This window comes from Malaclemys terrapin, chromosome 25, assembly GCF_027887155.1.
Source record: "Malaclemys terrapin pileata isolate rMalTer1 chromosome 25, rMalTer1.hap1, whole genome shotgun sequence".
Lineage (NCBI taxonomy): Eukaryota > Metazoa > Chordata > Testudines > Emydidae > Malaclemys > Malaclemys terrapin.
Window position 1 is genome coordinate 12,555,533 of NC_071529.1, and position 27,896 is coordinate 12,583,428.

The 27,896-nt window shown below is 47.2% G+C and overlaps 2 protein-coding genes across 8 annotated transcripts in view; one reads left to right on the top strand and one right to left on the bottom strand.

Moving 5' to 3' along the window:
• The first annotated feature begins 947 nt into the window (after window positions 1-947).
• On the top strand, window positions 948-9,280 carry CISD3 (CDGSH iron sulfur domain 3). Of its 2 annotated transcripts, none has more exons than XM_054014213.1 (3): window positions 948-1,081; window positions 4,151-4,279; window positions 7,179-9,280. In XM_054014213.1, the coding sequence occupies exons 1-3, from the start codon at window positions 1,007-1,009 to the stop codon at window positions 7,356-7,358; spliced, it is 384 nt and encodes a 127-aa protein (XP_053870188.1). In that variant the 5' UTR covers window positions 948-1,006; the 3' UTR covers window positions 7,359-9,280. The 2 variants fall into 2 exon arrangements, with proteins under 2 accessions (XP_053870188.1, XP_053870189.1); XM_054014214.1 differs by having other exon boundaries at window positions 948-1,045.
• A 9,378-nt stretch (window positions 9,281-18,658) lies between these two features.
• Window positions 18,659-27,896, bottom strand: part of PCGF2 (polycomb group ring finger 2) — a 33,086-nt gene continuing 23,848 nt past the window's right edge. For all 6 annotated transcript variants that reach the window (XM_054014657.1, XM_054014651.1, XM_054014656.1 and 3 more), the window contains one exon: window positions 18,659-22,555. In XM_054014657.1, coding sequence (XP_053870632.1) covers window positions 22,211-22,555 — 345 coding nt within the window. In that variant the 3' untranslated portion in view covers window positions 18,659-22,210. The remainder of the gene's footprint in view (window positions 22,556-27,896) is intronic.

Genomic DNA, 27,896 nt, shown 5'->3' on the forward strand with positions numbered 1-27,896 from the left:
TCAGCTTGGAAAAGAGGCAACTAAGGGGGGATAGGATAAAGGTCTATACAATCATGAGTGGTATAGAGAATGTAAATAAGGAAGAGTTATTTATTCCTCATAATACAAGAACAAGGGGCCACCAAATGAAATGAATAGGTAGCAGGTTTAAAACAAACACAAGAAAGTATTTTTTCACACAACGCACTGTCAACCTCTGGAACTCCTTGCCAGAGGGTGTTGTGAAGGCCAATACTACCACGGGGTTCAAAAGGGAGCTCGATAGATGCACTGAAGATAGGTCCATCAATGGCTATTTGCCAGGATGGGCAGGAATGGCTGTGTGTGGATGTGGAGGAGCCTTCATGGTAGGCACCCAACTTTGCAAAAGCCCACCTACGAGTTTCGGGTGCCCCTACTAACTGGGCCAGCAGTTGCACCAGGGGCTGTCCAAGGGTGAAGTGAGCCAGACGCAATCCCCATCAACCCAAGCCTCCGCTGCCGGGAGGAGTTCCTAAAAACCTCCAGCGGTCTCGGCAGCTCCTCACTGGGGTTGTGGGCAGCCCTTTCCCGGAGGCAGCAAGACCTGCACCTGAAGGGAAGCTCTCCCAGCGAGGCTCGCTCCATTAGCAGCCTGAAGCCCAGAGGAAGTGAGCTCAGCTGGGGTGGGGGGGTCCACACTGCAAAAGGGGTGCAGAGGGGGAGCTTCCAAGCCCGCGCCCTTGCAACAGGCTGGCTGCATTGCATTGCATTGCATTGCACTGCACACGACATTGCATTGCAACGGGCTGGCTGCATTGCATTGCATTGCATTGCACTGCACACGACATTGCATTGCAACGGGCTGGCTGCATTAGAGGGCCGGTGCACCGGGACGCCCGCCGTGCACAAAGGTGGAACCCTTCTGCCGCTCGCCCAGCTCCCCGGCTGCAAACCGGCCCGGCATTGCCTGCGCCTTCCGGCGGGGCGGAGCTGGGCTGCGGGGAAGGTGACCGGGCAGCCCGCTGCGCGCCCCCGCTTAGCCAGCATGCCGGCGCTGCAGAGACCGGCTGCTCTTGTGACACTGGTGAGCGGAGCCTGCGCGAGGGCGGCGGGCTGCTGGGTAAGCGCACGGGGCAGGGCAGCGGGTGGATCTTTAGGGGGCGGGAAAAGAGGGAACCCCCCTCAATTAGCCCCCTAACTCCCCTCTTTTTCGTGTTTTCCCAGGGGGTTCCCCATGTGCCAGAGGGGTGGGCTTTAGCCTAGACTGAAAAGTGTGTGTGTCATCCTGGCAAAACAACCCCCCCTTGCCTGCCCTTCACCCATCATTAGGGATTATTTGATTAATGAGCTTTACTAGGCTAGGGCCTAGGGACACCCCCCACCCCCCCGACTCACCATGGTACCGTGCAGGGTGCAAACACACCTCAAACTTAGGTCGGCTTCCCTGGGTCGCTCAGGGGTGTGAATTGTTCACACCCGAGGCCTGGGCTCCGTGGTTGACGTAAGTCGCCCCAGCCTTGGCCTATCTGTGCGTGCGTCTACACTCAGATTTCTTTCCGGCCAGCCCAAGTGCCCTGTTACGGCGATGCAGTAAAAAAAAAACACCTCCCCGAACGGCGGGGTCAACCTACTGAGGTCAAGGCAGACCCAATGTAAACACTGCATAACCTGTGTCAACCCTAGCAGTCCTCCAGCAGCTGTCTAGGGTGACCAGACAGCAAATTTGAAAAATCAGGACAGTGTTATAGGAGCCTATATAAGAAAAAAAAACCAAAATCGGGACTGTCCCTATAAAATCGGGACATCTGGTCACCGTACAGCTGTTCCACTATGCCCCGTTCCCTGAGACAGCAAGAGGCGTAGTTAAGACAGCCGAAGCCCAGGGTAGTCACCGCCGGTGGACAGAAGAATTCTTCCATCGACCCAGGGGATGGATTTACTACAGGGATAGTAAATAGCTGTAGCGAGTAGCGGCAGTGCTTGAGTGTAGACGTACCCTCAGGGTACATCTATGCTGTGAGTTGGGGGTGTGATTCCTGAGGAGACCCACCCCGCTTGCTGAGAAGCAGCTAGTGGGCTAAAAATGGAGTGTAGCCACAGAGGCATGAGCTGCAGGAGGGGCTATATAGCATTTCAGACCGGTCCGTACTTGGTACGACTAGCGGCCTCTCCCACCACTCGCTCCGTTGCAGCTACACTCTTGTTTGTCATGCACTAGTGCCATCCAAGCTAGCATGAGGACGTCAAGCTGGGGATTTATGTATCCAATCCAGCTCGAAGCATAGACATATCTTACATGAAAAAGCTAGACAAAGTGTGGGAGAAAGGGCTGGAGCGCGCTTTACCATGGGGATGGAGGGGGGAAATTAATTGTGTTTTGCTCGCCTGTCAAAACAAAAACATATCCCCTTTCCCCTACAACGGCACTCTCCTAGAGCAAATGGAGGAGTAAACTATTGGCTGAGACCCATATCGAAATTGATGATAAACTTCTTGTAATATAATAACTAGCTCTTTTTATCTGTATTGCTCAAAGCACTTGACAAAGGAAGTCTCAGTGTCATTATCCCCATTTTACCGATGGGGAAACTGAGGCACGGGGAGGGGAAATGCCTAAGGTCATATGGCAGAGCCAAGAATAGAACCCCAGTCTCCTATCCACCAGGTCATACTGCTCTGAAGGGAGACCAGCGTTTCTCTAGGGGTGGGGTTTTCATAAGCCCCAAAGGCCTTGATCTTGCAAACACTGATGCCCATGCAATGACTTAAGAGCACAAGACCGATTCACTTTCAGCAGGATTTGTGCTGCTAAGGTATTTGGAGTTGAAAAATCTCTGCCTATGATATATAACATGTATGTATGTGGTTGTCTGGTGTTTATGGTATGTGGTAAGTATGTATGGTATAGACTACTTTGGTGTTTGTTGTAGGTATTACTCCTTTATATTTAAAACACCAACAATACATAACTTTAAAAAGCTACCTCTACAAAAAATCAGATAACCCTCAACCTCCCAATTCCTTGATTTAGTTATTCTTTAAATCCAATGATTTTTGATTGCATAGCGACAGCGAGGATCTGATCCCTCTGCCACCCTGGCTTGCGTAGTCCTTTGCACCGGTCTCGAGTGGGTATACAATGCTAGCAGAGCAGGGCGGTGCGGAAATCAAGCTGTGCAATGAGAGTCCGGCTCTTTGGGGAGCTGGTGGCGGGCTTATAAATTCAGTGATTATTTCTGTGACTAGAGGCCCCCACAAAGGTCAAGGGCGCGTTGTGCTGGGCGCTGCCCAGACGCACAGTGAGAGACAGTCCCTGCCTCAAAGAGCGTCCAGTTGAAATAGACTAGACACAGCAGGGATGGGAGGGAAAGCGGCACAGAAAGGCAGAGCTGAGACTAACCCAGCTCTCCTGAGCTTTAGGATGGACCAGTCTGTTGTCTGGCTGGTGAGAGATCAACATTGAAAGAAGAGACACTATTAAGTTGAGAAGACTCAAAAGTGCTTCTCTGCTGAGGCAAATATGATCTCTTAATCCAGCCTGGAGTGTGTTTTCCTCCTCTCGCAGCCCCGCTGCTTGTTTCCTGGCTCTGCACGTGGTGGGAAAAGGAGTTTATTACTTTCGAGAAGCTCAGGCTAATAAACCCCTTTCCCAAGCCGTTAGCGCTTCAGGCATCATAAAACTGCTAATGTCACTGGCAGTAAAATATGTATATTTTAAATCTGCGGGATGTCTTGACATAAGAAAACGTTTTGCTATGGCCTCTCCCACCGATAACAGAAAAACCCGGTTAATCTCGCTCTATGGGAACATATACACCCTAATATTACAGTAGCCTCAGCTGCAACTGGGGCCTCGGGGTGCTAGGTGCTGTACAGACACAGCGCAAGAGACATTCCCTGCCCCAAAGAACTTACAGTAAATAGACAAGACAAAGGGTAGGAAGGGAAACAAGCACAGAAGAACCAGAAGTAGAATCCGGCTCTCCTGATTCCCAGTCCAGTGCCCTAGGCAGTAGACTGGCTACCCACGGTCGTTATGCTCCTGGCTTAGATTTTTAGTTTCACCCAGTCCTCAGGTGTTACACACAATGAGATCTTATAAAAACAAGATTCCCCGGCTAAGTTTAACCTAATAGGACAGATCCTTTACAGCAGATCTCTGTCCCTGACCGAATCTCCTCCTCCACAGGTAAGGAGTTCTTCAGGTACCTCTTCGTCCCCTTCCCGGCCAGCAATTGCAGCCAAACACCCATACCAAGTGGATTTGAAGGCAGGAAAGCGTTACGCGTGGTGTGCCTGTGGCCACAGCAAGAAACAGGTAACTTCCAAAATCATTGTGGTTTCTCCTTCATGTCCGCTCTCCCCGAGCTTCTTAGCAATTCACCCAGCTCAGAAGCATTTTTCATTGGCCTACATGACCTCCTTCAGCATTCATGCAAAACTCTGAAGACTATGGGACTTCCATACACCCATTTCACCTAGTCCAAGGTCTTGCTTCCAACACCAGCTGCTTCAGAGGAAGGAACAAGAAATACCTCCCCCCATTGGACATGTTTGGGATAACCTAGTTGTCACCCTAGCTCCTATCAGTTCTAATTGCCTTGTGCCATGAAGCTTAACATGATTATATTAAAATATATGTTTTAAATTATCTTTAAATAACTGTCCCATGGTTGAAGCTGGTGGTAGCTAAAGACAAGGTGTTCTCAGGATCGGGCCCTTGCCTCTGCAAGGCGCTTCTAATGGAAATATTTTGAAGCCTAAAATGCAGCCCCATTTTAGCATGAGTTCGCCCAGCTGTGAGCTAGGACGTGCTGAGGCCCTGAGCCATCTGGCTAGATACTCGCCTTTCTCTGCCCTTTTAAAGCCGGGGTCTGTAGGAAACCAGGGTCTGTTTGCTGCTCTGATTTGGAGATTGCCGACGTCCCAAATTCCAAGTGCATCCAGACACTGCACTGAAAGGCAACAAGTGAAATACTTGATAATTAGTTAGGGACAGGCAGCTTCACACCCACTGCTGGCCATACTGGGTCAAACCAATGGTCATCTAGCCCAGTATCCTGTCTCTAGCAGTCGCTGGTGCCAGCCGGTTCAGAGAGAGTGAACAGAACGGAGCAATCTCAAGTGAGCCATCCCCTGTCGTCCAGCCCCAGTTTCTGGCATTTGGAGGTTTAGGGACACCCAGAGCATGGGGTTGCATCCCTGATCATCTTGTCTAATAGCCCTTGATGGACCTGTCCTCCATGAACTCATCTAATTATTTTTTGAACCCAGTTATACTTTTGGCCTTTACAACGTCCCCTGGCAACAAGTTCCACCGGTTGACTGTGCGTTGTGTGAAGAAGTACTTCCTTTTGTTGCTTTTTAACCTGCTACCTGTTAATTTCATTGGGGGCCCCCTAGCTCTTGTGTTATTTGGAGAGCTAAACAACACTTCCCTATTCACTTTCCCCACCCCAGTCATGATTTTACAGACCTCTCTCATATCCCCCCTTAGTTGTCTCTTTTCTAAGTTGAACAGTCCCAGGCTTATTAATCTCTCCTCATACGGAAGCGGTTCCATCCCCCTCCTCATTTTTGTTGCCCTTCTCTGCACCTTTTCCAGTTCCAATATCTCTTTTTTTGAGATGAGGCGACCAGAACTGTACACTGCATTCAAGATGGGGATGTACCATGGATTTATATAGTGACAGTATGATATTTTCTGTTTTATTATCTATCCCTTTCCTAATGGTTCCCAACATTCTGTTCGCTTTTTTGACTGCCGCTGCGCACTGAGCAGATGTTTTCAGGGAACGATCCACCATGACTCCAAGATCTTTCTTGAGTGGTAAAACAGCTAATTTAGATCCCACCATTGTGTGTGTGTGTGTAGTTGGGGTTATTTTTTTCAAATGTGCATTACTTTGCTTGGGACAGTTCTTATTATTTATGTGATATTAGCCTCTAATGGCCCCCGTCAGGATCATTGTGTGTTTATACCGTGCAACCCTTCTCATCAAGTGCAGGAAGTTAAAATCTAGAGAGTAATAAATGCATTTAAGTTTATTCCCTTCTGATCCCCTCGGCCTGTGAATGCTCATGTTGGTGTTTACAAGCAGACAGCAACCATAAATGGGAGTCACCTCTCAACTATCCCATTCTCCCTCTGGACATTACACTTCCTAATAGGAACATCTCCCTGTCCACCTGTGTCAGTTGGTATCTCCCACTTGGAGAAATACCTGTTTTGTAGGGGGATTGAAGAGGTTTCTGCTATAGTGTTTCCTTTAAATCCTGGAATAATGGAAGAGTCAATCAGGTTTATTATTATGCAGAAGCGGAAGGCCTGATTTGGCAGATAACTGGAGTATGATGTGCAACACATATGGAGCCTAAATACTTTATTGATCAGGTGTATTACGGTAGCACCAAGAAGCCGCAGGCATGGTGTTAGGTGCTGTACAAACACAGAACATAAAGACAGTCCCTACCCCAAAGAGCTGACAGTCTGTCTGAGACAAGAGGGGTTGAAAGAAAGGTCAGGTTTGACCCATGTGTAACGTTCTGTCAGGCCGTGGGGAAAATGCCTCCTGTTTAGTGATCCTCCCTCGTACAAACTAGGCACCAGTGCAAAATCCAGCAGGTGAAATTAATGTCATGACGTGTTGTGAGCTGCATTGTCACCGATCATCTGGCTCTCTGTATACTGAGGGGGGCCTAGAACACTGACGCTTCCTCGGCTATCTTTTGGTGATCTCTGCTGGTGTGGGGGAAGGAAAGCATAGGAGAAAATGGGGAGGCCAGTATTGATTCTCCTCTTGCTTGGAAATGCAAACAGATCTTTACCCAATATGGGGCAGACTGGATCTCCGGCTCCTCCTAAGAGGAAGGACGGACCAGTGGTTTGGGCACTTATCTGAGATGCAGGAGACCTGGCTTCAATTCTTTTCCCTGCCCCAGATTTCCCGTGTGGCCATGGGCATGTCACTTAGTCGCTCTGTGCCTCAGTTTCCCCATCTGTGCTCTGCCCTCCAGGGGCTGGAAGAGAAATACATTAAAGATTCTGAGGTGCTCAGGTAGAATGGTGATGGGGGGAGGGGCTGAACAAATACCCGAGCTAGGTGGAGCTAATCCAGCTCCGTGAAACGGTCTCACCTTCCCAGCAGCCCTGCCACACCCCTCGTTGCACAGTGGCGCCAAGTAAAACCACTGCTTTGTTTTCTTTTGCTCTACAGCCTTTCTGTGATGGATCCCATAAAACAGCAGCCCCAGATCTCTCTCCCCTGAGGTTCCAGCTGGAGGAGGCCAAGAGCGCCTGGCTGTGTGGGTGCAAACACACCAAATCCCCTCCTTACTGTGATGGCACCCACAAGGAGGAGTTCATTCAGAAAGCAGAGGTCCCTGGGCAGCCTTGATGGGGGGCTTCCTATCCTGACACAAGCAGGGGGGCCCTTGCAGCCTGTTTTGAGGGGCGGGGGGGCTGTAGGAACGGGAAGATGTTCAGGCTTTCAATGTTCTCTGGTGTATTGGATCAAGTTGTCCGAACAGCTCCAGGTTCCGTTCTTCTTTCCCTGTAAATGAAGTTCTGTACAGACCAGGCCAGTCAAACACAGGGGCACTGGGCTGGCGGCTTCATCCAGCTGCCAAGAAGGATCAAATAAAAGCGACAAGGCCTTTTTCACGTTGCTGGCACAAAGAGAAAGATGGGTTTAGTCTGCATTGTTGCAGCTCCGTGTTATAAAATAACTCCCAGCATTACAAAAACAGAGCCGACTGGGTGGGTAATACATAGATTCTCCGCAAAGAAACTTCCAGCCCATGGGAGCAAATGGGATCCCAATGCACAGCTGTTGTAGGAGGAAAACTGCGTATCATGATCTATCACCAGTTCCTCTGGACTGTCCCCGCAGCCTTTGTAAACCGTAAAAAAAATGAGGAACTCTGTTGGCTTCAGATTAACGAGCCTGCCGCTCATATCAGCCCAGCTGTTCCCGTTTGCCTTGTCCCCAGCCTGATTGTAGCTGGATCCGGATTCTTCGAGGACTTTGTTTTCAGTTGAGGCTGGAGATTTCCCACCCCGACCCCAGTTGAATTATTCCTCGTTGAGCTGGCACTTGATGTCTCATGGAAGTAAAGTGAAGCACGTACCCAAGTGGTTGCAGGATCAGGGCCCAATTGTTTACGTTAAAGGTGGCCTGCAAAGGGAAAAAAATAGGCCTGTGTGGTTTTTCCTTCTTTGTGATGGATAAAAAGAACCAGAAGAATTGGGAGGTTTGGGCTTGGAAAGGATGGATTTTTTTTTTTCCTTCTCTGCTTGCCTCTTTGCTCGGGGATGTCAAGTTTTGTGTAGTTCTCTGTTTCTGGTGGCAGATTCCCCGGAGGACGCAAAGATGCGGATTGGGAATTTTCTCAGCCCTCCAACAGAAGGAGTGGCAAAGAGATTTTATTTGTGAACTCCTTTTCCCTCAAAACTTTGAAAGCCCCACCGTTTTAAGCAGTTGGACTGAAAACCGTCAGGACTTCCCTTCTGAATGGAACGACGTGTCACTTCCTTGCTATCCGCCATAAACCTCCAAGTTCAAGTTTTCCATAGACTCTCCCAGGAAAGACAAGATCTGAATTTTTAAGGCCTTGTCTACACACACCCAAGTTGTATCAGTTTAACTATATGGGTGGATCCATTTATACTGGTATAAAGATGCTTATACTGGTAGAACTATTTCCCATATGGGAAGGGGAATAAGTTATACTTGTGAAAGGCACTTTTGTATACCAGTGTAACTGCTAGAGATTGTATTGGTATAACTATATTGGTTAACAAAAAATCATACCCTTCAGTGTACCTAGTTATACAGGTATAAAATCTGTGTGTAGCCAAGGCCTTAATATATACAAAACAAGCAGAAGAAAAAGTAACAAAAAAGCAACTTTTCAGGCCTTCTTAACTCCTAATCAGGAAGCAAAAAAACCACATTTCTTTTTCTTTACAGGTCATTTTTTAACAATCAAATTGCTCTTTCCTCGTCTGTCTTTGTTCTCACAAGGGGGTTCTTACAAGACAGCTGTTTTTGAACACGATGGGGAGAGCTGTAACTGACAAACCTCCACTTTTTTGTTGACCTCTGTTTAGGCACAACGGGTAAAAATTTTGAAAAATGCCTACGTCGCTGGAATTCAATGGGACTTAGGCACAGATCCTCAAAGATATTTAGGCACCTACCTCCCATTGAAATCAACGGGAGTTAGGCATTTAAACGCCTTTGGAGAATCTGACCTTATTGCTGATCTTGAATGGTTGTTTTGATTATGAAACGGTTAATAAAATATTAACATCCAGCTAGATGACTCTGCGTCTTTCATTTAAAAAAAAATTCCCAGCCCCTGCGGGTTCCCCCTCCCAGTCCTACTCCTGTGGGGTCTGGTTGGTGGAAGGGAGAAGCCTGCTTTTAAAGTTAGCAATGCAAAGAAGGTTTGGAAAAGTTATCTTCCCTCGGGGGCTGTGAAGGAACACCTGGGCTTGTCTGTGAATCAGTTTTTCCAACTTGCCTCTCCTAATAATCCCTCTACCTGTCCAGAAATCTCTGTTGGTAGATATTAGACACAAATGAAGCAGATCACCTGGGTAGGTCATTAGTGGGGATTGAACCCTAAATTTCTGGATCTAAAACCATGAACTGCTACGCTTTGAGCCAAATAAACAAATCTATTCGCCTGGAGCCAGTATCAGACTCATGGACTCCATACCTGGTCCAGCCAGTAGAAGGAGACAGAGATCCACACTGTCTGTCTGATCTTGGTGTCAGTCCAGAGTGACTTCGTTTGAGTTGCCTCAGGTAGAAACAGATCAGGATCTGGTCCCTTCGCCTGTGATCACTCCCTGGTTGCTTTACCATCAGCTAAAGGCAGTGGATTGATTTTTCTGCCCCCCTCCCTGTCCCTATCAAACCAGATTATTTTCTCTCCAAAAATAAGTTGCAATATTGTGAAGAGGAAAGAACCCGCTTTAAACAAAAAAAAGACCTCGAAGAGCAGAGCCCTGAATGCTCTGGACAAACGAACCTGCAAGCTGGGGTTGGTTTGGGGCTAGTGACAAAGACTTAATTAGCATCACAGAGCTGTCAGGCCCCTCAACAGAAGCTAGGCGCTAAGTCTTCCCCAGTGGCACAGCAGAGACCTGCAGTCGGTGGGTTGCTTTCCAGAAAGACCCAGCCTCCGGATCTCACCTGAAATGCAGCCCGCCGGCCAAACAACCGGGCGGTCTTGTCCGCTGCAAGATTTCCTGCCAGGGCAGACAGAGCCAGGGGGCTTTCCTGCGCCTCCGGCTAGTAAAACCTGGCAGCAGCCGGGAGAAAACTGGAGCTTTGAAGAAAACAGCCTCAATGTTGGCTTCATTAACAAAGCTCCCCCCACGTGGGAATAATGGAATCCCAACCGAAGCCAATAAGGTGCCCGGGTAATTTGCTTGTTGTTTCTGGCCTGGCTTCTCTCGAACCTGGGACACCGTTTTTGCTTTTTAAATTAAAAAAACAATGTTTATTTTGCTTTGCCCCCTTTACCTGGTTGGGACAGAACCCAGATCTGCCTGTTGCAGAAGTGAATAAACTAACTTCCCATCCACCCCTAAAGGTTTGTGTTTCAGTAGCTGCCAGGCCAGAAAGAAAAAGAAATCGAGTTCTCTCTCCACCGGGAATCCCTCTAATAATCCTTGTTCCCCTCTCGCCCCCATAACAAGTGGCGAGAGGGGTCCCTTGAAGAAGCCCATGCGTGCTCTGAGCTTGTCTCCAATGTCTAGACACCTGCCTCCCTGTCAGTTCTTCAGAAGCCTGGTTCTGCAGCCAGAAGCCATTGGTGGCTTGTGTCTTTAAGCACGTCCTCCCCTCTGACGAGACAGCAGCTAGCCCCCCGGTCAGGTATTGTGCCTATAAAGGGGGGTTTAAATTTGTACCTGAAATTAACAAGCAGATCACTTGGGACGTTTAAGGTAGGAGGCAAACCATGAGTTGTGTGGGGAAAAAATTAATAGTGGGAGGAAGGGAAAGGGGAGAAGTCAAGCCCTCGCTATGAAACTTGCCTGGCTCTATTGATGGGAAGATGATGCACACCAAATCATCGACTCGTTTAAAAAATATCGATTCGCGTTTGGATTTGTCCTTTGCGAATGGGGTTTAAAAGAACAGAGCGAGGCTGGAAGATGGGAAGAGGAGAAAAGAGCTTGTAAAATCGTTTGGGATTTTTTTTTTTAAGCCGGAGAGGAAATATCCTTTGATCGCAGCAAAATGCGAAGGGATTTCCAACTTTAGCCTCACGTGCATTCCTACTTCCCCTCGGAACCGCCTGAGACACTCACTCCTCCGTGTATGGAATGCACAACCAAGCACGTTTCACCATGCATCGCCGTGCACTTGTGCTCAAGGGCTTGGGTTGCAACCGTGGGTTTAAAATCCCAGCGATGGTGCATGGGAAGGCGATCGTGTTTTAAAAGCCCCCAAGGGGCCAATTCAATCCGCAGCGTGTTTCCCCTGAAATCGGAGTGACACCGAAGAGAGAAAGAGCGGCCCAAGGAAACGGATCCTCCGCTTCCTTTGAGGGAGGAGAACTCGACCAGAACCTCCGGCGTTAAAGTGAAAGCTCGGAATAGCGAGCTCGGGGCAGCCGCGCACCGCCAGCCAATCACTTCTTTGCGGCTCTGGAATTAACCAAGAAGGAATCGAACCAGATCCGAAATTAAACCATTTACAGCTCCCGAGAAAGCGAAACTCACCCTCCTGTTTCCTGCACCAGCGCTACAGTTCACGACCAGGCGGGGTCTGAGAGGTTACAGTTGGTTTGTTTGGGGGTGGGGACAGGGAAGTTAAACCGGACTCCCGAGCTCTGGTCTCGTTTCTGTTTAAAGGGGCTGCGATCAAAGCAGTGATCATATGCATTGATCCCCCCGGAGCGCCTGACCGAACTGCAAAGGGAAATATAGAAGAGACTAAATGGATCCCCCCCCCCGCCCATGAAATATTTCCCTACACCGTGTTGAGTGCATTATGCGGGACATAAATCCCACCCCCAGGCTGTGAGCTGGGACATGTCCAGCCCTTTGCTATGAGCTGCCCGGGGGATGCCACGGGGAATTGTAATGACATTAACCACGAGTTATTGCTGCGGGTGACTTGCTGCAAACGCCAGGGCTGGGATTCTGCTCCCGTTTGCCCCAGTGGAAAATCCAGCGTGATCCCCCACTCGCTTTCGTGGGGCTGCTCTTGATTTACCCAGCGGTGTGGTCTCGAATTAACACGTGTCTGCCTCCCATCTCTGCAAAGCTGCTCCTCCCTGAACAAACAACCTGGCGGAGGGGGTGGATGCAGCTCTGTCCAGGTTCCTTCACGCCGCGGCTCTGAGACTTGCAAGCTCTGGGTTTGTCAGGTGAGCGAGTGTGTGGGGGGCCTCACTTCTTTGCAGCTCCCCTTTTCTGCTAGCCTCTCCCCTTCACGACCTTCCTTGACTCCACTAGTCCACCGAAACCAAACCTACACTTACCCAGCAGTTTCAATCCAAACTTTTCAGAGGGTGAAGATTGTTGGCTCTCTCCTTGTTAATTAGTTTTGAAGCATGCCCTGTTGCTAATTATTGGCCTACATTTTTATTTTTAATAGAACGTTTTGACATGTTAAGATCTAGCGTTAGATATGAAATGAAGAGAATTTTAAAATAATAATACTATGGGGCAGGGAATGTTTCCAGATTCCTCCCAAAACTGGTATGAGCTTCGATCTGGTAAACAGCAAGTCTAGTTTCTAAATCAGATCTGTTACATTCCCAGACCGGTGGCTACAGAAGAAACTTTGTTCCCTCTGAAACCCTCATAGATAACAACATAAAGTCCACTCACCTATTCAGCTCTGCATTTAAAATACTATTTTTAAAAAAAAAATCTCCTTCCTTTATTCATAGATTCTATCCCAGAAGGGATTCCTGTGATATTCAGTCTGACCCCCTGGATAGAGAACTCCCCCCCCCCCCCCCCCAAAAAAAAATCCCAGAGCAGATCGTTTAGGAAAAAACATCCACTTTTGATTTAGAAATTGTCAGTCATGGCGAATACACCACAACCCTGGGGAAATTGTCCCAGTGATTAATTACTCTCACAGTGAAGAGTGGATGCCTTATTTTCAGTCTGAATGTGTCTAGCTTCAACTTTCAGGCCTTGGATTGTGTTAGACCTATCTCTGCTAGACTGAAGAGCTCACTGTTAAATATTGGGGTATCTTTTCCAGACATCCCCTGGTTGCCAGCCTTAGTTATCTCCCACAAAACTGGGCTTCATCTCATTGTACATCACGTTTAAAAACAGTGACTCAGGGCCAGGTTTATCAAGTATTTAGGTGCCTACAGCTGGATATAGGCAAGGGGGCTGGAATCATTTTTATAGTGCGGGTGCTGAGAGCCATTGAACCAAACTGTAAACCCTGTATATGATGGAAACCACTTCAAGCCAGGGAGTGCGACAGCACCCCTAAAACCCATAGTTCTAGTGTAACACCAACAGATGCCAGGTGTCGGCAGGCAGGATCGAACCTAGGGCACCTGTAGCTTAGTTCATGGGCTAAAAGCCAACTGGCTGTTAGCCAAGGCTGTAGAGCAAACTCATTGATCGCTCTCTCCTGTCTCTGCGCCACTAGATGGGACAGAGCCCCACACCCAGGAGGTGTGTGGGTTACACTAGCACCTATAGATATAGGGGCGTAGGCCCAGATCCAGAAAGGTAGTTAGACACCTAAATACCTTTGGTCTCTACGAGGATTTTCAAATGTGCTTAGATGCCCTACTGGCAGAGTTAGGGAGGGGGGCAATGTGTTGGCTCTAGGCACCAGCAAACCAAGCATGTGCTTGCGGTAGCATTCCGGCTGCCTTTTTTTTTTTTTGCTTTGCGCTCTTGGAGGTTTTTTTGTTTTGTTTTTTATTTTTTGCTTGGGGCGGCAAAAAACCTAGATCCGGCCCTGAATAGAGATCTCCTCTATAGAAAAGATATAATCTTCCCTCCCCGCCTGCGTTAATAGGCGCGAACAATCCAAGACCAGCTGAGATTTTAAAGCTGTTGATTTCTGGGCCACCCAGCGCTTCATTCCTAAGCATTCTCTTCAAGGATAACCCATCACCAAAATCAGTCCTCATTACTCAACGGAGGGATTTGCTTTTGACTAAAGCCTTTTCCCCAGTTAATGTCCATTTACGTAGGGGGGAGGGGTTGGATTCTAAAAGCAATGTAAGTGACTTGGTTGCTGAAAGTTCCCTCAAGTTGATGGTCTATTCTCTGTATGGACCTTCTTTTCTCTCCCCTCCCCAGTTCTCCTGTTGGGCACTTGATGCTATTGAATGGCTTCACCTGCCTCTGATATTAAGTGAAATCTATTACAAGGAATTTAACACTAATGAGCATTCTTGGGGTGGTTGGCCAACAGCACTCATCCATTTAAAGTCCTTTCAGTGACTGCAAAGCTCTGATTACATCAGGGCTTTCACCAAGGAAACACACACACTCTCTCTCTCTCTCTGCTCCCGGATCCAAGACCACATCACTAGCACATCTGCTGGTGGCTTGCAATAAAGGAGCTCCTTATGTGGAGTCAGATTTGCAAGGGGCTCCGGCCCAGGTCCTCAAAGGTATTTAGGTGCCATTTTCAATGAGAGTTAGGTACCTAAATACCGTTGCCCCTTTTTGACCCGAGCTGCTAGTTAGATTTGAAGGCCCTGGTGGGGATGTTCCAGTTGGAAATAGAAATTGATGGAGTCTGTTAGCATCAAAGAAAATATCTCTTTTGCCTCCAAGGAACGAGCAAAGTCCTGCTTCTCTGAATGCAGGAGGAACCAGGAACAAAAGGAGCGGCTTTTTGGCTCATAGCCCCAAGTTTCTTTAGCCAACAGACCCGAAGTTCTCATGCCAGCTTTTTCCAAGGTCACGTCTACAGTGCAAAGAGAAACCTGCAACACAGGGCCCTGTCAACACTGGTTTGGTAACTCCCTTCTCTTCATGTGTCAGTATATAATGCCTGCAGCTGTAATTTTCACTCCATGCATCTGAAGAAGTGAGGTTTTTTACCCACGAAAGCTTTTGCCCAAATAAATCTGTTAGTCTTTAAGGTGCCACCGGACTCCTTGTTGGTTTTGTGGATACGGACTAACACGGCTACCCCCTGATACTTAACTTTAAGCCGGAGAGTAGCCCTATTGAAGCCAATGGGGTTATTCATACATTTTTAAAGGCAGAAGGGAGCGGTATGATTGTCTCGTCTGACTTCCTGCACAGCACTGTAGGCCTTGCCTGGATTAATTCCTGCTTCCAGTGGTCACCCGCTGAAAGTTTAGCCTGGATTTTTCTGTAGGATTGAAGACTTGGCTCACAAGAGCTGCTGAACTCCCTGGCAAATCTGGCCCTTCCTTAGGTGGCTTTAAATGAGCTGAGGGATCTTGAACTATTCACCCCTGAGCGCTGCGGCACCCCGGGTTTTAGGTAATAGCAACCGAACGAATGGACGGCTTCCATCCTAGACACTGCAGACAGCTTTGTTCAGTAGCTTTCAGCGCCTCCAGCCCTGTGTGAATTCTGGATCAAGCTCCCAGTGACACACATCTGATAATGAGGCGCTGGGTAAGCAGGGGACTTTTCCCCTCCTATGATCAACTATGCTGGATGCATTTCTGGAAAAAAAAGGAAACCTAGCCTCTTGGTTGGACTCAGAAGCCCTGCTGTCCTGCAGAGAGGTCAGATGCGTGCAGGAGAGGGAACTCAAATGGCTCCTATATACTCTTTAATGGAGGAGGACAGGGACCAAGTTGTTTATAATGTAGCTCTTTGCTAGGCTAATCTTTGATCATCTGCCCCCTCCACTCCCCCACCAGCTAAGGCTGATGAATATCCGAGTTCCTTTGCTGCCACGTCCCAAGGACAAAGCGATTCGCCGGAGAGACTTGTGGTGGAAGGAGAGTCTCCCCCTCGGCTTGAGCTCAGAGAGGGGAAGTGGCTGCAGTTTTACTGGGGAAGGTTGGTTCCCAGATGCATTCATGTCAGGGACGGGGCCATCTAGCTGTAAAAAAATGGACTAGATCCCCCCTGGCCCCGCAGTGATTTATGGCTCCTTGTATTGGTGAGGACACTATGGTTTGTCACTGTCTGGCAAACAGGGGAAGAAGGCAGCAGAGGGAGCAAAACTGATTTTTAAAAATAATCTTTCATTGGGAAAAGATGGGTGGAGGGGTTCCCCCCCGCCCGCCCGCCCCTCCCCAAAAAAAAGTTAGCGGAGGAGGGTGGTCTTGTGGCTAAAGCACTAGAGGAACCTGGTGATCTGGGTTACATTTTCTGCTTTGCCTGGGAGAGTCACTTTTGTGATTTCAGTGGGCGGCAGGTACCGAAATGGCTTGGAGGATCTGGGCCTTACATACTAGGGTCATGACAGCCGCAGAGAAATAGACTAGCCCAGATCTTTTTGGATTTAACAAATAAATGCCCTTAAATCTACTTAGGCTTTGTCTAGACAAGGAAAAGCGATCAAGTTTAGGCCAGGTTTAGCCAGCTTGTGGTGACTAACTCCAGCATGTAATAATACCTAGGTCTTGCGTAGCACGTTTCATCTGTAGATCTCAACGCATTTTACAAAGGGTCGTGAAGTTGTCGTTGGCATCATCAGCCACCATTATCCCCTTTTTACAGGTGAGGAAACGGAGGCACAGGGAGATGGAGATGGCATGGCGTGTCCCATGTCACCTGGTAGTGGCGACAGGAATAGACCCTCAGTCTCAAGTCCCAGTTTAGTGCTTTATCCACTGTGATGGACCCAGGCCAGTTGGGAACAGCAGAGTAGTAGAAGGCAGATATATTGGCCACTGGATAAGCAGTTTTCTGTTCCCTGACTGACCAGAGCAGGGGCTGCTCTGGGCTAATGAGAACACCTGACTCCAATTAACCTGCAAAGAGTCAGGTGAGGCTGTTAAGCACCTGACTCTAATTAAGGCCTCTCTGATGCTATAAAAGGGCTCACTCCAGTCTGGCCAAAGAGAGCCAGGGGAGAGGAAGTGCGGCTGAAGGGCTGGGTAATGAAGACACCCTGAAACCACTGGAAAGGGAGCCCTAAGGTTAGGGTGAAGAAGGCGTTGAGAGAGTGAAGCGGGGGAGCTGTGGGGAAGTGGCCCAGGGAAATGGAGCAACTCTGGCGGTGAAAGGTCGGCTAGCAACAGCGGCTGCCATTAGGGTCCCTGGGCCAGAACCCGGAGTAGAGGGCGGGCCCGGGTTCCCCCCAACCCACCACTACAGAAACACCTCCTGGAAAGGGAAGGGAAGATAGGCCCCTGTCAGGACAGGAGACTCAGCTGTTCTTGAATAAGCCCGTAGGGACAACAGAGACTAGGGGAGTTTGCTTACCAACTTCCGTGCTGACATATGATGGAAAGGGCTCAGGGAACTGTACCCTGGCCCTAGAGAGAGAAGGGCTACGTGGAGGGTCGCAGTGAGCCTGAGGCTAGCATAAACCGCCTGGCAGCGCGGGACCCACGGGGACAAGGTCGGAGCTCTGCCACACCACTAACCCATCTTGCCTCCCTAAATAACCTTTTCCCTAGTTAAGACAAAGCCACTGAGCTCTGGCTTTGCAATGCTGAATAAAGGAGGGGTGATAAACCAGGTCAAAATGGCCATCAGAAAAGGGGAGAGCTTATTAACATGCTGAGCGGAAGGAGAGAACAGGGGTACACTTGGGAAGGGATGGATAGGGAAGACTCTCACTCACTCATGCCCATCACCCCAATCGGGGTATGGGCTGCCAACCACAGATGTCCAGAGTCGTCTATCCTGGGCCATTTGCTCTAGCTGGTTCCAGGTATAGCCCATTTTTATGCTATCAGCCTGAAGGTCGTGTCGTCAGGTGTTTCTCCTCATCTCTGCTGCGACCTGCGCCGTCTTTCTTAACTCGTGCATGGTCCTCACGTTCCATGTACCGATGGTAATCCTCCTGGTTGCAAGAAGGGTAATCGGCTTTGTGGCTTCCTCACGACTTTCACCGCCCTGCGTCATGCGTCTTCGAGTTGAAGACCCTTCTTTTTCCAGGTGAAAAGTCTCTGATATCTCTATTTTTGGCGTTTCTGTAGCACGTTGATTTTTTACGGGGTGGAGTTGCTAGCCCCACGCCCAACCCTCCTCCTTTATCCTGACTTGGGACAGGCAGATGGCCCCAAAGGACCTCTCTGGTGGAGTTGGATAGGGAAGAGTGGCATTATTATTATTTTTTTCTATTAGGGTGACTAGATGGTCCAATTTTATATGGACAGTCCTGATATTCAGGTCTTTTTCTTATATAGGTGCCTATTTCTCCCCACCCCCGTCCTGATTTTTCACATATGCTATCAGGTCACCCTATTTTCTACTGACCTGGGAGGATGGGAGCGAGGGGTAACTTTAAGCACCTGAAGTGACTAAATCTTAAAAGAACATGAATGTGTCAAACCTCACTGCATCTCAGATGCATGGGTGAAGTCTCTATATAGACTAGGCTTAATGGATTGCATATGAGCGAGAGAGAGGCTGGATGGATGCTAGGTAGAAGGATAGGCAGGCTGATATACAGAGCAGATTGATGGGGGAAGGATAGGATGGCAGATGGATATACACAGATTGATGGACAGGCTGGTAGATGGACATATATAGGCAGGATGAAAGGCTAGATCTGCACACACAGACAAGTTGAAGGACAATCTGCAGCATTTATTACATTTACAAAGCTGTATAGTTATACAAATGTTTAACCAAGAACGATATATGAATATCCAAATATATTACTGGACATTAAAACATCATACAGGATGCAAACATACAGAGCAATTTGGTTTGTACCATATTGGGGGGGTGGGGAACCAAACCCCCCAATTGAGGCAGTGGAAGTGCCTCATTTAGTCCATTTTGGCCTATGTACAAGGAGAAGGGATACCAAAGTCCGGTGAATATTTTCAACCCATGAAGCCCCGTGAAACACTATTGAGCTTGCAGTCCAGCCCCGGCCAATAGAAGGGGAAGAAACAGAAATGGGAAAGACTAACAGAACAATGGCAGCTTTGTGTCTTTCCCCTGCAGTCGACCTGGGTGCCTTCTCCTCCCATGAGACAATGCAGGGCAGAAGGGAGCCATCTTCAATACATGCAAATTGCCCCCGATTTCCCCACACACACACCTGCCCCCCAGGACCCAACCGAAGATGCGTTCTGCCCACTTTGGCTGCTTCCATGGGAAATTCAGATGGCCCACCTCCAAAAAAAAAAAAAAGTGTATCTTCGCCCAGCAGATCCCTCATTCTTGCTGGGGATAACGTTCTCAAAGGTTTCTAAGAAGTTACAATCCCAAGCCCCGCCTAATTCAGCGTTAACCAGTTCACCCTACGCTGAACTGCACATCACCGATCAATGCCTCCCGCTGGAGACCTCTCCCTACGCAGCATTCTGAGGAAGAAAGTCCTTTAACCGTAACCTACCCAGCTTCCCAGAGCCTGACCACGAATGACTTACACAAACGGCTCTCTGCTCAGGCCGGCTCTTCCCAGCAAAGACACCTCTCAGTTCTTTGGGAGAATACTTTAGTGTTTTGTTTTGAAATCCATGTTTGCGGACCTTTTGGAGTCAGGCTCTGTATACGCAGTTCCCTTCCCCACTCCTGTCGGTTTCAGCCTTCAGGATTCCCCCGCCCCCCACACTCTACCTGCGGCCCCTGCAGAGAAAACCCCAGCTCCTTTCTAGCAGCTTGACTCTTTCCTGTCCCCTGCAGGAATTTTCCTGCTCCTGGGATCTGCAGGCACTTATTCATTCACAGTGGAATGAATTAATAAATAAATAAGGGAAATAAGCTTCTTGAGGCCCAAGAGAACATGTGCTTCTGAGAATGCAGCCACTCCTTCCCTTCCCCTTCTCCCCCTCCCCATGCTCTCTCACTCACCCTCACGCCCCTACCTTAAAGGAAAAGTAGCACTGCGGCTTGGAAGGAAATCTTTAGCGGATGATGCAAGAGAATTTTCTGCAATGGGACCCGTGCGCTTCCCCTCCCCTGCATGGGGACAATTTCATAACACAAGATGTAAGCAAAATGCAGCACCACATACTAGAAAGCGACATGCCTTTTTAAAGAAAACACAGTAACACCCCCCCCCTTTATTTTTATTTTTTTTTACCCTGTCCCCTTCACAAATAAACCACCTTTCTAAAGGCACTGTATTTTTTTTTAAAAATCCTGCATGAGGAGGATGAAGGGGAGATGGTGGGACAGGGTAGAACTAAAGTGAAGCTTTGAAATGCTGAATTTAAACTTCTTAGCAAGCAAGGAGCTATTGAGGAAGAAGAAATGGAGAGCAGAGTGTTTGATGGGGAAATAGATTGGTTCTTCGTTTTAGCATCATCTCTGGCCACCCCCCCAAAGAAACCACGCTCCTGGTAACCATCACCACTGTGGAAGGACTGAAATGGTGGTTTCCTGGGTGGGATGAGCCCTAACTCTCTTCCTTTCCCACCCAGTCAGGTTATTTCAAGCTCATGAATGTTGAGGCTACATGAAATGCTGCTATGGGTCCAATGAGTGAGCACTACCTGTTTTGAAGGTGGTATTTGTTACTTGAAGCCCCCATCCTGCAAAGTCTTAGAGTGGGATTTTCAAAAGAGCCCTTAATGACTAAGGAGCCCAGGAGAGGTTCCCAACTTCTGTTGACCTGAAGGGCTAGATCCCTTGGCCTCCTTTGGGGTTGGGGGGGGGGAAATCAATGACTTGTGCTCTTAAATTGCCTAGATTCTCCTGAACATTCCACCCTTAAGGCATGTGCTTAATGAATGGAACGGCTTGGAGTGTGTCAAGTTAAGCACATGCTTAAATCTTTGCAGGATCGAAGCCTCAAATAGTCATTAGAAAGCTACTCTGCAAAGGAGAAGACAATTTACATGGGGGAGATGAAGCCACATCCTTTTGCAAAAACCAGTTCCTGGGTTCTTTAGATCCCTTCGCCAAGTCCACCTCCAAATGGAATGTGCTTTGGTGGCCCTTAAAGCTGAGATCTCTTCCCCCTTCCTGCCCCACTGCACAGAAATGTAGGGGGAACATCATTATGAAGTGAAGACAGGAGCAGGGATGTATTTACAGAGGGATGGAAATTCTCCTTGGAGACTACCCAGGGATTAAAATGATCAGATAAGACACTGCAACAAGGCAGTGGGAAAAGCTGTCATTCTAAAGGGAGCCAGGGAAGGAGCCTCTGGCTGAGAAATTTAAAGCAGGCTAGGGAACGTAGATGCATACGGGCAAGATTTAGGGGGGGGAAACACCACACTTCAGCATGTTCCCAGAAATCTGGCCCTGACTTCTTTTGAAAAATGTGACTCATGGACCTGATTTTCAGAGGTGCACAACACCTGCAGCTCCTGCTGGCTTCCGCTGGGTCTGCATGCACTCTTGGGGGTGGGGGAGGAATCAGACCAAACTCTTCCCTTTCAATTAATGGAAGGTGTGTCTAAATCCCCTAGGCTGCTCTGGACATACCACCCTGTGGGTAACATGTTCAAAAGCACCACAGTGATTTGGGCTCCTAAATCACATAGGTCATTGTCTTTCAATGGACCTGGGACTCCTAAATCATTTAGGTACTTTTGAAAATTTTAGCCAATGGCCCTGACTCCAGGCAAGCTTCTGGGTTAAAGTCCATGAGAGTTTGGATAGTGGAAGAACTGCAGGATTTACAAAGCTCTAAGACCCACTTCCTGCCTGTCCATACGCACAAAACACTCAACACCCGCTTGTAGGTTCTTCATCCCTAAACCAGTCAGGAAAGGGGGTAGGGGAGGCAGACACAAGCATGACATCGGATGTGGCTCTTAAGAGATGCCTGGACAAGCCTCATCCTTTTGGAAGAAAGTGACAGCACCACAAATGCACTTACACCGAGGATTGAGGCTTCCAGTCCATGTGCTTTGCCATTACCTGTGTATCCGTTACTACGCAGTCCCATGAGCTCCTGGGGTGACCGAAGGTATAGAAAATGAAGGGGCTGCCGCTTTTACCTAAACTTGGGCTCATGGCATGCAAGTTCCATAAAGTTGAAGACCAAAAAAAAAAAAAATCCATTAAAAAATACTCAACCACATTTTGTGTCTGTTGTTTGCATTTTAAATTAATCTGGTCAATCAATAGAAAATAAGTATGTATAATTTTGTTTCCTATATACATATATATTTATATATAAAATGGAAAGTCATGCCCCAGGGGTCCCTTCTAGGTCAAGGCGGATGCGGTGCTGCCATTCACAGTCATTTTGCGCCCCCTGCTGGAGGAGGGTGGCATTTGGTGGCAGTTCGAGGTGCCATTGAGTATGGTGCCCGGGTTGGCAGGGATGCTTATCGTGGTGGTGTTGGAGCTGGGCGACCCGTGGGAAGGTGTGGCAGGGCTTGGCAGGGACGAGGAGGTGGCGGGCAAGGTGGCGGGGCTGTTGGCTTTGTCGCTGACGGATTCGCACTCGGATGCTCCGCTGGTGTTGGTGCATTCAGAGTTTGCAGGCTGGGACAGTTTTAGTCTCTTGCAAGCTGGCTGCACTCGGTATTTCAAAGGGAGAGGCCCATTCTACAGGGGGGAGAAGGGAGACAAAAGCTGTTCACATGGGTGTTTTTAGAGACAATCACACGGATATCTACACCAATTAGTCTGGACATAGGTAGGGTAGCTGTAGCTGTCGGTCTCCGGATATTAAAGAAACAGGGTGGGTGGGATAATATCTTATTGGACCAGCTTCTGTTGATGACAGACAAGCTTTTGAGCCACACGAGCTCTTCTTCAGGTCTGGGACAGCAGTCTGGGTCTCAGAAGTGACGCTAAAGGGGGAGAGATTCAAATGTATAAAGGGGTAGCCAAGGGGCCTAATTCCCATTAGCTGCCAACAGGAGTTATGCATCTGACTGCCATTTGTTCCTGGGAACGTCGCCCCTAAAATCATCCATGTAAATAAACTGACTTGACCCCAGAGCGTGCTCTGGCTTAGCATTTAACTTCATGTTTAAAAACTCAACCAGGGCCCCAATTCAACAAAACACAGGCTTAAATCTGTCCCAAGTACTCCGCTAGATCAGGGCTCAATTCAATACAATGATAGTCTAAAGCCCAGTTGTATTATGGCCTTGCTGTTGTGACTCCCGAGTTAAGTTTAAGTCTCCTGAATTAACTGAGCTTTGTACCACAAGCTTATGTTGTAAAAGTCTCAAAATGGCAAACATCGAATCAAAATCTGAAGTTTAAGTACTATATAAATTGTTCATGCTAGTGTATTCTCAAGATAGACCTAGACATAGGAGAGGAATGGAGATACTGTTCCTTTTAAAAATAATGTATCAGTTTAAAAATCCTACTTAAACCAAATGCATGTCCTTACCTGTGCTGCTAATAATACCTCATTATTAAAACTATATGAATTTTTATTTACTTTATCATTTATGAATGTGTTTCCTCCCCCCACCCCCTCCCACCCATATTCCACTCTGCTTCAGCAATGTAAATTGACCGGTCAGTTTCAATTCTCCTTATCAGTTTAACTTTAGGAGTTCTCAAGCTCTGGAACAAAACTCAAGTTCTGGTTGCAGAATGCTTTGGGAGAGTAGCGGGATATGTTCAGCATCTAACCCAGATCTGTTTCATGTTTTGTTTTTAATTCAGGCATGGACTAGTTCTATTAGTATTAGTCTGTTTAAAACTTTCCCCTTTCATGACCTAAAACTATGTGACAATGTAATTTTAAAACATTGCCATCCATTATAAAATGCTTTGAGCTCTAGGAATTAAAAGTACTAAGTATTATTAAGAAACATCCGCAAACAGGTAGGTTCTCAGTTCTGACAAACGTTTTCAAAATATCTTGCCTGACAAAGTTTTGAGGTAATACTGATGGGGGTTAAAAAGTTCTACCAAAGGACTATGGCATTGTGTCATTAACTAACCATTTAAATGGTGGCAGGTTTCTGAGTGGTAGTTGTGTTAGTCTGTATCAGCAAAAAGAATGAGGAGTCCTTGTGGCACGTTAGAGACTAACAAATAAATTAATAAATACATTTGTTAGTCTCTAAGGTGCCACAAGGACCCCTCGTTCTCTTAACCATTTAAATGGTTTGTTATAGGACGTTATGTTCTTTCTCCATAATTCACAATCCATTGCGTCCCACAGGCTGGCTGGATATCCAAACTATGATCTAAGAATGAAGCTAGAGAGAAAAAACAGGACTGAAAGAGTCTGAAAATGTTTGTCTCAAATAAAATCTCAGTACTTGGATATAATAGTGAAGGGCAGAATGAGTGAAATATTAAATTATGGGCACCAACATGCTTTCACTGGCTGTAATGGGAGATTTGCCATTTGGTTTCTCAGTGGGAAATGGATTGAATCTTACAGTCACAGTTCTCCCTTGACTGCACTTTGTGTAGCCTTTTACACCAGAATCGTGGTGTTCAACACCCACTAGTATGAATGGTTACACAAAGTGCAGGGCACTGATGATTCAGGCCCCATTGTGCAAGTGCACAATCCTTTGGCTATAGGATTTATTGTTTTGTTTTATTTTCATATGAATTTCCAGTGGCTCTTTCCAGGCACACCTGTAAAATTTCAAGTTCTGAGATGTCTTTCCAGGAACTGAGCCAGTTGGCTCAAGAATGTAGATGTTCATGAAAGATTAAAAGCTAGTCTCTGGAAAAGATTTTCAGGCTGCCTTCCAGAAAAAAGTGATGAAGGATTCAGGAATTCAAATGAGATGCATCTTAAAACCCACCCACTAGCAAGTGGCAATGTGAAAAATATCCTACTGAAAACGATCTAAAATTTCCTAGCTGGTCTCTCAAGGAGCCAGGGCTTTATCATGTGAACTGTCTAGCACAGCCCTTAGACTAACATCCTTACCTATTGAGTTCAGTGAGACTCCCCGTTTGCTTAAAGTTAAGCATGTGCTTAAGCCCCCACTTCAGGAAATGCGTACATATTCAAAATGTGTTCCTATTCTGGAAAGCACTTGAACAATTCAATAAAAGTAGGAGATGGCAAATTCAAAAGTGATGAAAGGAAATCTTTTCACAACCAAACAGCGGAACTCATTGCCATATGATGTCATGGTGGTTAAAAACTTAGCAAGATTCAAACAAGGACTAGATGTTTATATAGATAACAAGAACAGATAAAATAAGTAGGTAGTTTCTCTTCCAAAATATATATTAACATTAAGAAGGGCTTAAATGCATCAGGATTTAAGCCAATCTCTAACTCCTAGCAATTAGGGGAATTTTGTTCTTCTAAAGCATGTCCTACTGACTGCTGTCAGAGAAAGGATATTGGACTAGATTAGATCTGTGGCCCATCTAATGAGTCTGTTAGGAGAAAAAGGATGTTCTAGATGTTAGATTGCAAACCTAGGACCCAGGTTCAAGACCCTGCTCTGCCACAGACTTTGTGTGTGACCTTGGGCAAGACATTTAATCTCTCTGGGCCATCTTTACAAAGGTATTTAGGTGCCTAAGTCCAGATCCTCAAATGGCGATTCAGTGGTAGTGAGGCACCGAAATACATCTGTGGTTCAGTTCCCTATCTGTAAAAGGGGAATAACTATTTCCCTACCAGGGCTGCTGAGAATAAATCCATTAAAGATTGTGAGACCCAGCTATCACAGTGATATGGGCCAGATAAGTACCTTAGAGACAGAGGAGCTTAACAATGTGATGAAGTCCCATTGACTTCAACAGTACTTTTAACCCAGATCCTTATTGGTATTTGGGTGCTAGCTCCCATTCATCTGGGTCCTTCTGAGCTTTCCTGAATTGGAACTGAAGTGCTTTAAAGACTCGAGCCACAAAAGGGGAAATCTAGAGCTGCTGGAGTTCATTTGAAATGATCACTAAGAAGGGTAACGTTAAACCCTTTTCCCCTTTAAAAAGCAAACAAGCAACAGTTGATTTGTGCAGGGCAGCTATGTCTGGCTAGGAAGAGGGCGGTTGTTGAAAGTTCGCCCCTGCACCCCACCGCGGGCTGGGAGAGTGAATCAAGGCTCTTCGGAGCACCTGGTTCTAATTAAATGCTCTAGCAGAGAAAGCGTCAACAAGGGAAACATGGTTTTGGATGGATCTCGGTTTTCAAACCCGGCACTTTCCCTCCTTCCGATGCCCTTTTGGAAGTGCCAGCAACACCCCCATTCCAGGTGTGGGGGCAGCAGGTAAAAGTCGGGACCTGGGTTTTTTTCCCAGAGTTGCTGAACACAGTATTGCCAACACTGGGGGCGGGGGGAGTGTCAAAAATCGCAAGTCAAGCCTCCCAAATCATGAGATTTTTATAAACTGGATTTTTTGTTTGTTTGTTTTTTAATTTGCCTTCTGATTTTTTTTGTCTTTCATGGTCACATTTTCAAGCTTTTATCCACAACCATGTTCTAGAATGTAAAGTTCTATGGCCCATGTTATAGAGGAGGTCAGACCCACAATGGTCCCTCTACATAAGAACGGCCAGACTGGGTCAGACAAATGGTCCATCTAGCCCAGTGTCCTGTCTTCCGACAGTGGCCAATGCCAGGTGCCCCAGAGGGAATGAACAGAACAGGGAATCATCGAGTGATCCATCCCCTGTCGCCCACCCCCAGCTTCTGGCAAACAGAGGCGAGGGACACCATCCCTGCCCATCTGGGCTATTAGCCACTAATGGATCTATCCTTCCATGAATTTATCTCGTTCTTTTTTGAAGGCCGAGACTATAACAGAGTTCACAACGTCCTCTGGCAAAGAGTTCCACAAGTTGACTGTGGCGTGTGAAGAAATTCTTCCTTTTGTTTGTTTTAGACCTGATGCCTATTAATTTAATCAGGTGACCCCTAGTTTTTTGTGCTATGAGAAGGAGTAAACAACACTTCCTTATTTACTTTCTCTACACCAGTATGATTTTATAGACCTCAATCATAGCCCCCCTTAGTCATGTCTTTTCCAAGCTAAAAATTCCCAGTTTATTAATCTCTCCTCATATGGAAGCCGTTCCATACCCCTAATCATTTTTATTGCCCTTTTCTGAACCTTTTCCAATTCCAATATGTCTTTTTTGAAATGGGACGACCACATCTGCACGCAGTATTCAAGATGTGGGAATACCATGGATTTATATAGAGGCAATATGATATTTTCTGTCATATTTTTTACCCCTTTCTTAATGATTCCCAACATCCCGTTAGCTTTTTTGACTGCCGCTGCACACTGAGTGTATGTTTTCAGAGAACTATCCGCAATGACTCCAAGATCTCTTTCTTGAGCGGTAACAGCTAATTTAGACAGAATCATTTTATAAAATCATGAGAATTGGCAAGATTCTCCCATTAGCTGCAGCTGGAGTAGTGGGTGCCCAGCATGTCTAGAAAATTGAGGTCCAAGATATTTTTGGAAGAATAAACCTCCTTCTGAAACCTTTCCCCTAACTATTGTTATTATCCACCACTGAAAAAACACCCACTCATCACAAAAAGATTTCACTTGAAAAGGGGCTAAGTTATTGTCTGAAAATTAGTATTGATTAACTGGTATTAATCATTAGGAGTCTTGCAGTAGCATCTATGGACTTCAACAGAGATCAGGGCTCCCGTACAGCTAGGTGCTGTACGAACATAGAGAGAGAAACCCAGTACTGAAGACTCAGACTTAAGGTCAGAAGGGACCATCATGATCATCTAGTCTGATCTCCTACACATTGCAGGCCACAGACCCTCACCCACCCACTCCAGCAATAGGCCCATAACCTCTGGCTGAGTTACTGGCGTCCTCAAATCTTGATTTAAAGACTTCAAGTTGCAGAGAATCCACCATTTGCACTAGTTCAAACCAAAAAGTGACCTGTGCCCCCACACTGCAGAGGAAGGTGAAAATCCCCCCCCCCGAGTCTATGCCAAATCTGCCAAGGGGAAAA

Coding starts and splice junctions, on each gene's coding strand:
- CISD3 (XM_054014213.1), top strand. CDS start 1,007: ATGCCGGCGCTGCAGAGACCGGCTGCTCTTGTGACACTGGTGAGCGGA. Junction 1,082..4,150: donor CGAGGGCGGCGGGCTGCTGG/GTAAGCGCACGG, acceptor CCTCCTCCACAG/GTAAGGAGTTCTTCAGGTAC. Junction 4,280..7,178: donor GTGGCCACAGCAAGAAACAG/GTAACTTCCAAA, acceptor TTTGCTCTACAG/CCTTTCTGTGATGGATCCCA.